Consider the following 13,733-nt stretch of genomic DNA (forward strand, 5'->3'; position numbering starts at 1 on the left):
CAATCACATTTTGACCGATAACTCAGTTATCGATAAATTTATCGAAAAATATCGATAGCCTATACTTCCTTCCAGACTATTAGCTGTCTGGATGTCAAATTTCAAGAAAATCCGTCTTGCCATTCTCACGTGATTGAGGAACAGAAGCGTGAACATCCAAACATCGCTACATTCACATTTATAATATTATTAAGATTAAGATTTATTGTACAGCTGAAGGGAAAGACTCTGGTGTGTACATAAAATAAACAATATGCAATATAAAATGGAAATTGAAGAAGATGTAGATATTAATGACTCGTTAATCTAATCACATTCAACATTCAGCCAAAAATGGACGCTTCTCTGGACGAGATCCGTTTTCGATGGCAAGAGTCCTGCTGGCTTTAGCTCAGCTTTTGTTGTATAAAATGTAAGTAAAATTGAAAGTTTCAGTGTAAATACATATGAGGGCTATTCTCTGAGTCCTGCAAAGCCCTTGCACGGTGCACGGATTGCACTTTTTGCAAAGCTGTCCCATACGAAAACCGGTTTTCACCGTGCAATCTGTGCACCATGCAAGGGCTTTGCAAGACTCAGAGAATACCCCTATGGTGAACATAATTTAGTATACAGGTATTGGGAGTGTACAAGACGCCCAACTATCTAAAGTTTTAGAAAACTTTTACTGGTTTTGCGTTCTCGTACCCAAAAAACTTGCAAAGTAGGGGAAATTGAGAGAGCCAAATGTGAAAGAGAGCTGCAAATTTCTGCTGGAAAAATTTTTCCTAGCTAAAACTTGCAAGTAAGAAAATCAGCTGATCACAAACACATGTTTGTAAATAAACAAAAGAAAATATGGACTTTTTGAGTTATTTATTGTAAATTTCATTATTAATGCTAGTATACAACGAAAAAATGAGTAAATTTAATATGCACAACGTCTGTTGTGTTTATTTTTCGCTAATTTGCTATTAATATCCAGTTTGTTTACTTTAGTATGTGCTGCCTATGGTTGCCGTATGAAATTTTTCGTTTGTACCATAATTTACCTTTAAATATACCAAAATAGATTTAAATGCAGCATGCTGAAATGTTGTTTTGCTGAACTTTTCAGTTTTGGTAGGTTGATTGTTGAAATTAAAATTTTATAATTTTAAAGCTACATCTGTGGCTTTATCTATTACATTGTTTTTGAATCAATGATGGCAGTTTGGAGGAGATACTCTTGTTGTTGAATGAGTCATCATGTGATATCACAAATAATTATGAGAAAAATAACTTATTCATTCCGATATAATTACTTTGTATTTTAAAAAGGCTTTTCTTATCGAAAACTATTCAATTGTATAAAATGCCAAATCGGGGGAAAATGTAACAAACAGAAAATAAATTGCCAAATTAATCACCAGTGGCAACTGTGCAAGTGATCAGCTGTTTCGAAGGTTGCAAGTTTTTGCAAATTTTGCGTTCTCGTACTTCTGTTGATATTTCGTCTCTTTGAGAGCGAATGCTGCTAACTTCTCAGAACTTTTGCTGCTGGAGAATTTTGTCCTCTCAATACGAGTACACACCTATTGTAAATGTTTTCGTTGTGGCATTTTTAAAATGAAGAAATATGAACTTCTTTAGAAATAAAATAAATGTGCCTGTTCATTTTCTCCAAAATTCATAAAATTTAGTACTTGGAGCCAAAAAAGTTGTGTAGAAGGTGGACGTAATAAGAAATTCTTTATTATCTTCCAAGTTGGAAAATTCTGGCTTAAACGAGCAGAGCATACCGAGTTTCATCAAAAAACATATTTTTGAAGTGTAACTTCTTTAGCGGCGGTTGGTTGGTTGGGAGTAAACTGGCAAATTCAGCGGAAATTGCACACGGATCTGGTTGGGACGGAAATGATGCAACGGAAGTGATGCAACGGAAATGCTTGGGGCTGAAACAAGTACTTCTTGTGTATATGCAATGGAAATGGTGCAACGGAAATGGTTGGGGCTGAAACAAGTGCTTCTTATGTGGATGCATATGGTATCTATAAATTTAACAAAAATTTGCTAACAAAAGGTTAAAGAATAACACTTAGAAAAAGACCAATACAAGAATGAAAGTAAAGGTGACTACGTACATAAATGAAGAAAAGGATAAAGGCAAAGGTAAAAATAACAACAAAAATAAAGATGCGTAAAGATAAAGGCAAAAATGAAGACCAAGGTAAATCTAAACACTTTACTTATATATATAAGAACAAACGTGAAGGGGAATATGTAGCTAAAAAAAATTATGAACATAAAAGTAAAGACAAAGAGGAGGATGAGGATACCAATAAAAGCAAAGATGAAGATAGGGGAAGAAAGATTAAAATAGAGGTAATTAAAGAGGAAAGGATATAGAGAGAGACACAGAGACTCAATCTGGGAACTATTTTCGGATTTTAGAGATTTTCGGGATTCTCGAGACCTACCGATAAAATAATCGATATTTTTATCGGTTTTGTTATCGATATTTACCGATTTTGTTATCGATAATCATCGATTTTGTTATCGATAATTATCGATTTTGTTATCGATATTTATCGACTTTGTTAGTGATATTTATCAATTTTGTTATCGATTTTAATATCGATATTTATCCGATTTAGTTATCGATATTTATGGATTTTGTTATCGATATTTATCGATTTTGTTATCGATATTTTTATCGATTTTCTAATCGATTTAGCTACCAATGGTATTATCGATGTTGCTATTGAAATTTTTATCGAATTTGTCATCGATTTTGGTATCGGTATTTTGATGGACGTTATAATCGATTTTGTTATCGATAGAGCATAATGATAAAAATGAAGATAATGGAAAAAAGAATAACATGAATGTTATTAAAACGAACAGTGGTAGAGGTAGGTATCTACATTGATAGAAAAAAAAGCGAAAAAATATAACCTTAAGCAAAAGCAGATGTGTGTATGTTGTGAGGACCCCGGATCCTGTGGCCCTGGGCCCCACAACAACTTTTATATACACATACATATATATCCTTTGTACTATTTACCCTGAATTGTTGATTTGAAATTGTATACACACATGTACAAATATATATATATATGCACACTTATGTTTTGAATTATTATATATATGCGTATGTATGTACATAAGCTTATTGAATTGCATCTATTTGGATTATACTAACTAGTACGTATGTATGTATCCACTAATATATTTTGAATTATTACTTTGTATGCACAGTATAAGAAATACGTACAACATACAATACCTACATAAAATGTAAGAGCACAAACAATTGTAATGAGGATAACTGTCTGCGGATGGACAAAAATGGTATAAAAGGAGCAGTGCTAACAAGCATTGTTCATTAGCTAGGCATACGTGGCACGCGTCGCAACGTGGGTCACACGGGTAGTGGAAGAGGGATCAACCTCCGAGTCTATTATTGTATATTCGAAGTGGGCTTTAACCACTGAGACTGGTGCTAGCTGTAGGGTTTAAACCTACTCTAGTTCTATACTTTAGAGAGTAGATATAGCGAGAGTATAGCGAATAAAGAGGCTGTAAACTAGAAGCGAGTGTGTTCTAATTTCTTGAGGAGATAAGGTGTTTACTCCTTACAGGACCCTGGACGACCGAGAGCTACGCCCAGCACTCAGGAGAGTCCGTTACAATGTATAGATAGATAAGTAACGTAAGTTTCACTTCTACAGTGTGGCCCAGGAGCACTTACTTTTTTCCTTAAATTTGCGCCTGTTTTTCTGTAATTACTGGACGATAATGTAAACCGATTTTAACATTTTCATTTCAAATTTATGCTTTTCTCATTAAAACCAGCATATGCTCTGAATTTCATCAAAATCGGATAAGTTTTACTATTTCCGTCCACAACAGCTGTGGGCATGAGAGCGCGTTGAATTTTACCATTTTCCACATATCTTCATACCAAAGTGCCGAATAGCGCATATACGAAATTTCAGCGAATTTCTAGTACGGTTACTACTTTTGGCCGCAGCTTATATTCGGGTGTCCCGCTGTGCGTTGCAACTCCGGCAATACTGCGGCGAACGAATTCAGAAAATGTATTCGCCACCCATTCGGTAACCATAGCCAATATACAATCGCGAACCAATTGCAGCCCTCAACGCAAGGTGTTGTTGGAACTGCACTTGTCGAATTACAAAACGTCGAAACCGGTGAGTTTACAGTGGTGAGAGCTTTATTGGAGCAATGTTCCGAGGGAACCATAATCTCCGAAAACACCGATCAAACTCTACGGTTAAAGAAAAATCCAAACGCAATCGAAATTCTTGGCGTGGGTAATCACTCAAGCAACTATTGCCGTGGCACGGTTTGCTTCAATCTGCGCTCACTTACGAATCGCAAATTCAGCACTTTAGTCGATGTTGCTTATATTTTAAATTCAATAACGTCTTGTTTGCCAACAAATATCATAGTGCCTCAATCGTGGCCACATCTGCATGGCCTTCCTCTGGCAGACCCTTCATACCACAAATCCAGCAAAGTTGATTTGCTTATTGGTGTCTATCTATTCGACCAATCATTTTACCAGGAGTGCGGCGGGGCTTTCATTGCCAACCGATCGCACAAAATACTAAACTGGTTTAGATTCTCTCCGGTAGTATAGCTCAACCGTACGCAAAATCAACAAAATTTTGCTGCTGTCATTCCACACTTGAATTGGAGAAGCTTGTAAAGCTTTTTTACGGGCTTGAACAAGTACCATCTCAACGAATACTCTGACGAGGACCAATGGTGTGAAGAGTTCTTCCAACGTCCTCATACCCGTCTAGAAGATGGCACGTATATGGTAAGATTACCCTTAAAATCTATTTTTGATCTAAATCAGACTTTAAGTCGATCAAGGCAAATGGCTTTAAATCGTTATTATCAGCTCGAGCGTCGTCTAACTGCTAATTCGGAATTTCGCCACGGTTATTCCAGCGCCATTGAGGATTACTTCTACCTCCAGCAAATAACCCCAGCACTTTCCACTGAATTTGAATTTATTTATCAACAAAGAGTTACATTAGTACAATAAGAATTGTGTTCTTTTTTAGTACAACAAAATTTGGTACACATGAAGAGGACATAGAATACATTAGAGATTACACAGGACAAAAAAAAACAAATAAATAAATAAGTAAATAATGGATAATTCTTAATTCCAAACTATACTAATTTCAATTCTGATGGCCTGCTTGGGTTATTATAGAAGTGTGAATATATGAGAGTTTTATAATTGCTTTTATTTAACTTGCCTCTTAGTGCAGTCGGAATGGAGTTCCAACTTCTAATAATATTTATGAAAAACAGTCTAGTCGATGCTGCGAAATTGAAATTGGGTACAATAAGATCTTTGGTGCGCTCAGATTTTGGGAATATCAGCTTGTCATAAAGATAAGAAGGCGACTTGGTAGTGATTAGCCGGTAAAGAAATATACAGCTCCGGGCCGTTTGGTAAGCATGTATTTCACATCCCAGCAAACTCGTTCTCCACTTCGAAATGTGGTCAAATTTTCTTAGGCCGTAAACGTACCGAGTGACATGACTGGATAGTACAGATAACTTATGAGCTGAAACCGAGTCCAATTTATTGTAAACCAGCTCAGAATAGGTCATTAATGGTATTATCAATTGAAGTGCAAGCCTACGCCTAGTAGTAATGGGCGTAAATATTGCACTTTGGCGTAGATTTCGTAGAGTACCATAAACTTTACTAACTACCGAATTTATGTGATCAGTGCAGGTCAAAGACGAGTTAATTATAAAGCCCAAATTAGTGATTTTACTTACAAGTTGTAATGGTTTATTACCAATAACTAAATGAGGTATGGCAGTAGTATTAAGCTTCTTCTTTGCAATTGGTAATACATATGACTTACTAGAGTTCAGGAGAAGATTATTATCCTTAGACCATTGCTCAATGGCAGCCAGGTTACAATTAATGGGTAGATTATCGATAGCAATCGAACTTCAGTTGCGTTGCTAGTTGCCAAAACGATATTACAGATGGCAACTGGCAACTTTCAACTGACAACTGCAGTTGCTACATAATGTGTATACAGGCGACTACATTTTAGTGGTTGCTGGGAATATTTTTGGAATGTATTTAGGAGCGAAAATTGAAAAGTGTGTCATATATTTAATAATTTGAACGATATTAACATTTTGCAATGCAGTTTGCTTTTACAGAATATGGTGAAAATAACAAACCAATATCTTGAAATTTTAGTTCCCGGGAACAACGCCCTTTTGGCGAAACAAAAGCGAACACTGATTGCAATTTTTTTCCTTTATCAATTGAAGCACCTCTTTTAAACTACGGACACACCCAGTTTTCCAAATTAAAGTCATTGCTGTGGCACTTCCTTCTGCGAAAAATCGAAGACGTGCGCAAGCTTTTATGAGCGGAGGTATTGAAGTTGAACGAAGTGGTTCATGTGTTTATTAACCAATTATACTACAGCTTCTTTTGGAAGTCCTCAATATGCTTTGAAAATGAACACAAAACGATAACAAAAGAAACCATTAACTTTTGCTTGTAGTACACGCGTTAGCTCTAGAGGATTGGAATTATCCTTTAAGTGTCGCCTGATTGAGAACGCGTTCATGCATTTCTCTTCCTCCTAAACAAATAAATTGTGATAAATTTAGCTTTATTTCTGTCTTTTCTTTAAAACTCTTTATTTTAATAATTTAATTTTACTCGCACAGCTTGTTTGCAGCCGCTTGCTGGTTGTTGAACTGTCAAATTTCGATTATCGATAACTCTACAGCAACTGACGATAGTTGCCATTCGTAATACAAATTTTCTTTCCAGTTGCATTGCCAGCTGACAACCGAAGCGTGGTTGTGTTGCCATCCGTAATCGACCCATAAGTTGGCTTACTAATACATCGATATTTCTTAAGTTATTAGATAGATATATATGAATATCATCCGCATAGGCATGAATATTTGCAAATTTACATGTAAGAAAAACATCGTTTATGAACAACCTGAATAGAAGAGGACCAAGGACTGAACCTTGAGGAACCCCCGAGGAAACCGGCTCAAGTTTAGAGATATTTGTACCGATTCGTACACACTGGGATCAGAAGACCATCATCAAGTCATCTCATCCACAGACAAACCGACCCTCACGTCTTGCGTCCTACCACACCACGCAGTCATAAAAGCGGAAAGTTCCTCCACGAAGTTGCGCGTTGTTTATGAAACCTCATCGAAGACACAAAGGGCAAATCGCTAAACGATTTACTTTGTGTGGGACCGCCATTACTTAATTACTTATCAGCCGTCATACTAAATTGGAGAACCCACAAATATGTGTTTACAGCAGGCATTCAGAAAATGTATCGCTGCATTCGTATGCACTCTGATGATGCTCAATACCAGCGAATTCTATGGAGACCTGACAATGGTCACATTTAAGAATTTTGTTTGACAACAGTCCCCTTTGGCACTGCGTCTGCGCCAAATCTGCATCAAATGGACGTGGATGAAAGAGAACGATTTCCATTAGCAGAAAGGGTATTACGGCACGAAATGTACGTCGACGATGTACAAACAGATAGTCACTCATTACAAGAGGCGTTGAAAATCCGTGAACATCCTAAAGGTGCTCTTCTATCAGCTGGAATGGAGCTCCGAAAGTAGGCAAGCAACCATGATGCCCTCCTGCAGTCCATACCCTCAGAACATCGATCCAAACAAAGGCCACTTCAACTCAATTCCAATGAAGCCATTAAGACACTTGGTCTGTTTTGTACCCCTACAACAGATACTTTCCATTTTAAAATGAAATCGGAAATTGACTCTATTCTCCGACTATTTGATCCGCTTGGATTCATCACTCCGCTAATAGTATCAGCGAAAATGATATTTAAGCTGATGTGGACAACAAAAGTAAATCCCTCGAACGGCTACACAACGGGCTTGCAGTGGGAGGAAAAACTTCCAGCAGGTCTGAGTGACCGTTCGCAGAAAATTGTGCAAAATTTAGCTACTATTCACCGAATAACGATTCCAAGATACATCAACTTCGCTCCTGAAGATATTTCCTCTGTCGAATTGCATACCTTTTGCGATGGCTCAACTTCAGCTTACGCAGCTTGCACTTACATAAAGCTGCAGTAACCTTCGGCTGCAGAAACCTTCGCTTACCTATGGAAACTCGATTACTCGATAAATTTTGTTAACTCAATAAATAATCATAATTCGATAACTTGATGAATTTCATTTACTTGACACATTTCAATAAACCCATAAATTTTTATGGCTCGATAATTATCCGTAAATTTCGACAACCAATTTTCTGTGCCTATAAATTTCGACAACTCAATAAACATTGATCAATTTGAATAATACGTTGCGATAACTTTCGATAACTAAATTTTTTATAATTGAATTACTTCGATTCCTATCGAAAAATTGCAATACATTTTTTTAGCCTTTCTCTACCCTAATTTTTATGTATTTCTCGTTCATATACACTTCTGTACAGATGCAACTGTGGTCCTCTGTTGGATACGTGGGGACAAAGACCGTTGGAAAACGTTCGTGGCAAACCGAGTTGGCAAAATCTTAACGTTAACAACACGGAAGCAGTGGCATCACGTTGGTACCCTCCAAAATCCGGCAGATTGTGCAACACGTGGCACGACCGTTGCCGAACTAGAAAATTTAAATATTTGGTGGAATGGACCAACATGGCTATGCAAAACCAAATCGTCATGGCCAAATTATATTCTTAACTTGGAAGACACAAACGCCGCAGCCTACGAAGCTAAGCCAACGCTTACTCGAACGCATGCAGTTTTTTCAAATAAATTGCGTAAATCTCGCACAAACAGTCTCTGTACGATTTGTAGATCGCTGAGAATAAGCGCCTTGTTTTAGAATAATATATAGAGAATACTAATAATAATAATAGTTATAATAATAGTAACAACAATAAAAATGTTGATGGTTTTACCCGTTTTCGAAATCCCAAATAAGCTCCCACAAAAGTTAACGGCACTGATACTCCAAACCACAGCCCTAGAAGGGCTATTAGCGTGCTAAAGGGAACCGCTCCTGAGCTGCTTTCGTGCCAAAGGACTAAGTTCATTACGAAAAAGAGTCCAAACACCACGCTAATAAAAAAAAAGTTAAAACCCGAATGTCAATAAATGCATTATCTTACCCAGGACATACTACTGAAGTAAGAATAACATTGCTTTTCCATTTCATTCCTCCAAAACTCTTATAAATCCTTGCTGAGACATATCCTGCTGGTGTGCCCAGTGAGACAAATAAAACCATTGCACAAGTCATAAGCGCTCCTCGATTAGCAGGTGAAAGAAACCCCAAGCAAGCAAATGCTAATGTGATTAAGGTCATAAACGTAACTTGAACGCCAGATCCAAGAAAAATTGATAGCAACATTCCTTTCCGCGGTGGCCTAAATACATCCCCGTGTACTAATTTCCAGCCGAATTCTTCCTGCGCATCTTCACCACTATCCATTTGATTGTATCGTGCAATATCCTTATGCAGTGTCCGTAACATTATCATTGCAACCATTCCCGAAAGAAATAGCACAATTATTAGAGAGTTAAGGATAGAGAACCACTGAATATTTGTGTGCGGCATGGATTCTAAAATATAGTCCCATCGTGATGACCATTTTACCGAATTATCCATATTGAATTGCACGCTATATGTATAAGAAATTGAAAACTGCTCTCCATGACGTAGTGAGTTACTTTGTATAGCAAGTGGGTCCGTATTATCGCAATCTATTTTCGAAGGATTAAGGTGATTAATTGAACGTGGTATTATCTTAACAGATATTATTCGGCCACCATTTCCTCGGAACCCGGCGCTATTTTCAGGTTGATCACCATGGTATGTGATACGTAAATCAACATGATTAAAAATATAATAAAAACCGCGACGATTGTAATTAGGGTTAACAAGGCACGCTTCATCGCTATCTGGCCGGACAAAACAACCCATAGGAAAGCCTGTGCTACAGTATTGTTTATCGTTATCCAAGGGGTAGCACCAAGTAACAGGCATATTATCAACGATCCAGTGATGCTGATAGTTAAGACTAATTCCCTTTTTTAGTACCATAATTCGTCGATCACTTTCCATTTCACCACCAGTATAATTTTTTAAGCAGACCTGCAAATACAAAAAAATCATGTATCAAATTGTCTCTGTTACTAAATGTACGATGAAATCGGTTTAAAACTTTCTTCAAATATTTTTAAATGTGTTAGCGAAATTTTCTGGGCGTGTTAATGGCTATACAACAAAGCTCCCCAATAAATAAAATATATTTGTGGTAAGCTTACTATAAACTTACATCAATAAGTCCGATATGTCGAAAATCTTTGATTTTATTGTACAGTGAGGAAAATTGAAAACAAATTTAAGTAAAAGTTTTAATGCAATGTACTGTGGCCCAGAAGAGCACTCGTAACGGCATAAATCCATGTTTTCGGCTTAGTTACTCAGAAAAAATTGTTAATGTTGTCTGTCAACAACATTTTCAGTTTATCAAATATATTTTTTTGTTACCATGATTCAATTATTAAAGGTTTTGTAAGTAGCTTTCTTCTAAAATTTGACACTCTCACAGGGACCTTTTTTGGAAGCAGAAGGAAATGTAGCGAAGTTCCAGAAAAAGGTGTAGCATTTGCTTTAATTATTTAATTGAAACCAGCTCATTTACGCCGACTATAGCCGCTGATGGGCAAATGGGCACTACAGAGGATTCTGTGCGATGTCAGAATGGTGCTCAGCTAAGATCAGGAATCGGTGCTATGTGCTAAACTCCTTCATAGCGTAGTCATATGGAAATGGTTTTTGATCGTGGCTTGGAGGTCTGAAGGGGCTGGATCAAGGCGTCACGCGCACCGTACCGAGGATCGGCAAGGCTGGGGGCTCCTAAATAGCCCAGTCGCGAACAGAGCCCTCTGGGAGGCGGCCACACCCAGGATGTAAGTAGGCCTTACCTGGGCCTCGCGGATCTCTGCCCGGGCGGACGAACCCCTTTCTCCGCAGCCCGTGGGATCAATTATGAACAAAAAACAACAACAAAAACAAAAACAAATTATAAAGCGACCGGCCCCCTTAAAGCGTCGGAAGGGTCTCGGCCCACTAAAGAAGGAGCTCAAGCGATGCAGAGTACCTCCACCAGCCGTAGTGCGATGACAATTAGCGGGAAACCAAGGCCAGTGGTGAAACCGGGCCAAGCTCTCGTAAAAACGCAGGAAAGCGGCGGTGGGGATGCTCAAAGGAGTCCACCCCGGGAAACTCCTGGCAGCACTGGATGCCAACCTGGCATGCAGATTGCAGCCGGGGATAAGGCTGAATCTGGGGCGCAGACGGCCTTCACGAGGCCAGAACCAGCTGCAGCGGGCTATCGACAGAGGAAGCTGGCTGCTCGAATCCTGCAAAGGTTCACCACAACGCCTGACCTGTGTAGCAAGGCGAAAGAAGAGCATGTGAAGGAGATCCTCACAGAAATCGACTGGGCAAAGGCAGTCCTGCCCGACTACCGCAAGCCGGAGGAGAAGCAGCCGCAGGCGCCCTCCAGTAAGCGCAATAGATCGGGGGAAAATACGCCCAACTATGCAAAGAGGGTCAGAACGCAGGGGCCTTCTTTTGCTGAAGTAGCCAAGGAGCAGATCCTGCTCGGCGTCATTGATGAGAGCAATAAAGACAGCCTCACCCTGAGGCAGCAATGGAAGTGGGTTAAGGCCGCGATGATCGACATTGCATTAACATTATATTGGAGAATCCGGGACCTCCGCCAACCTGCAAGGGAGCGGGGTGTTTCCAAAATAACATCCGCGTTATAGCATGCGATGATGCTAGATCAGCGGAGATCTATAAGAATACAGTCGCAGGTATTGCAGAAATCTACCCTGGTGCGAAGCTCAGGGCGGTCGACTTCAAGGACTTACCTGTGCGACCGAGAGCGAGAGCATGGCTGCCTTGCAGGCCAGCGGAGCCAGAAAGGATCCTGAAATTCATAAGGCTCTATAACCCGGAGCTACCTACCGAAAATTGGAAGGTGGTAAAGATCAACGAAAGCGTTAAAGCGACGATGCAGGTTGTCCTGCTTCTAAATAAGGACTCCGTAGAGTGGCTGGAGCTAAAGAGCGGGGTCATACGTTACGGCTGTGACATGGCCAAAATTAAGGTCTACAGCAACGACGTAAACGCAGCGAAGAACCTGATCGCGGAGGTAGAGCCGGAAGAGGCCAACAGCGACGTGGAGATGGAGGAGGAATCCGAGCAGGTTGAACCGATGGACGAACTGACCGGGGGTAATGCCTCATCGACGTCTTCGCTGGGGGTCGGACGCATGCTTCGGCTTTATACGGAGGAGGAGTTGATCAAGACGTAGGAAGACGCAGTCAACTCCACCCTAACAGGCGACGTGGGCGACAACGGCCAAGATGGTGAAGGTACTGCAGATTAACCTTCACCACTGTAGAGCAGCTTCAGCTGCACTGGTGCTCCATCTAACAGCTAAAGGGGCAGCCGACATCGCCCTAATCCAAGAACCTTGGGTGGTGGGACAAAACGTTTGTGGGCTGAAAGCGCCGGGCTACAGACTGGTAAATGGAGCCTCAACAGGGAGACCAAGGACGTGCATATTGATAAGTATCACACTAAAGTGTCTCTTTCTTCCACAATTTAGCGACGAGGACACAACAGCGGTCAGTCTAAGTGTAAACGGACGACCAATTAAGATGGCATCCATGTACCTAGCGCACGACAAGGAGGTGCCAACTATCTGCGTTAAAGACCTAGCAGCACGAGGGAGGCGCTGATTTTGAGAGGTGATGCGAATGCTCCCCAATCACACCTGGGGCAGTTCCGATGATAACGAACGGGGTGAGTCACTTTTTAATTTCATACTTAGCTCTAAGCTTGTTATTGCAAATAGGGGGAATGACCCCACTTTTTTTTACAAAATCCCGAAGGGAGGTTCTGGACGTTACCCTTATCTCTGAGAAGGAATGCTCCTCGAGCACCTTCCACTTCCCGACCACCGATATATCCAATTCGAGGTAGTTGGGGGAACGCCCAAGGCTCCTCTAACTAGAAAATTGCGAAATGCCAACTGGCATAGGTATCGGAAAGAGCTGGATAGGCTTTTGCCACAAGATAGAGAGCCGGCTACTCCAGCAAACCTAGAGGAGCTGGAATATCTTGTCGGCCATTTTACGGGGGCCTGCAGTAAGGCAATAGACATTGCATGCCCCAAAAAGCAGCACCGGGGTAGCAAAAAGCCACCCTGGTGGAATGAAGAAATCAGGATTTCACGCAAGAACTGCAGGAAAACCTTCAATCAGGCTACTGTGTCTGGTAGTGAGGGACATTGGGAGACCTACAAGACAACGTTACGAGAGTACAAGAAGCTCCTAAGAAGGTCGAAAAGAACCTCATGGAAAGACTTCTGCAACGGGGTGGAGTCTATCTCAGAGGCAGGCAGGCTCAGAAAGATACCCTCAGGTGCTGCCCAGAAAGCCCCAGGATGCTTGCAAAGACCTGACGGCTCCTGGACTGAGACCGAGGAGGAATCACTGGATCTGCTTCTCTGCAAAAACTTCCCGGGTGCCACGGATAGCATGCCGGTACAGCCACATTTAACTGGAGATCTTTCGGTCACTGGAGATTTCCGCACTAGGGAAAAGGTCATATGGTCTATTGGGACATTTAAG

The 13,733-nt window shown here is 40.3% G+C and overlaps 1 protein-coding gene across 1 annotated transcript in view; it reads right to left on the reverse strand.

Annotated features, from left to right (window-relative positions):
* The window catches only part of LOC118735007 (transmembrane 9 superfamily member 2), a 119,537-nt gene extending 109,328 nt beyond the window's left edge, over window positions 1–10,209 (reverse strand). The window contains exons 1-2 of the mRNA XM_036464609.1: window positions 9,188–10,209; window positions 8,978–9,137 (exon numbers count right to left, since the gene is read on the reverse strand). Coding sequence (XP_036320502.1) covers window positions 8,978–9,137; window positions 9,188–10,194 — 1,167 coding nt within the window. The 5' untranslated portion in view covers window positions 10,195–10,209. The remainder of the gene's footprint in view (window positions 1–8,977; window positions 9,138–9,187) is intronic.
* Between the last annotated feature and the right edge of the window lie 3,524 nt (window positions 10,210–13,733).

The sequence above is a fragment of the Rhagoletis pomonella genome, unplaced genomic scaffold (genome assembly GCF_013731165.1).
Source record: "Rhagoletis pomonella isolate Grant_MI unplaced genomic scaffold, Rhpom_1.0 Rhpom_scaffold_00003, whole genome shotgun sequence".
Classification (NCBI taxonomy): Eukaryota; Metazoa; Arthropoda; class Insecta; order Diptera; family Tephritidae; genus Rhagoletis; species Rhagoletis pomonella.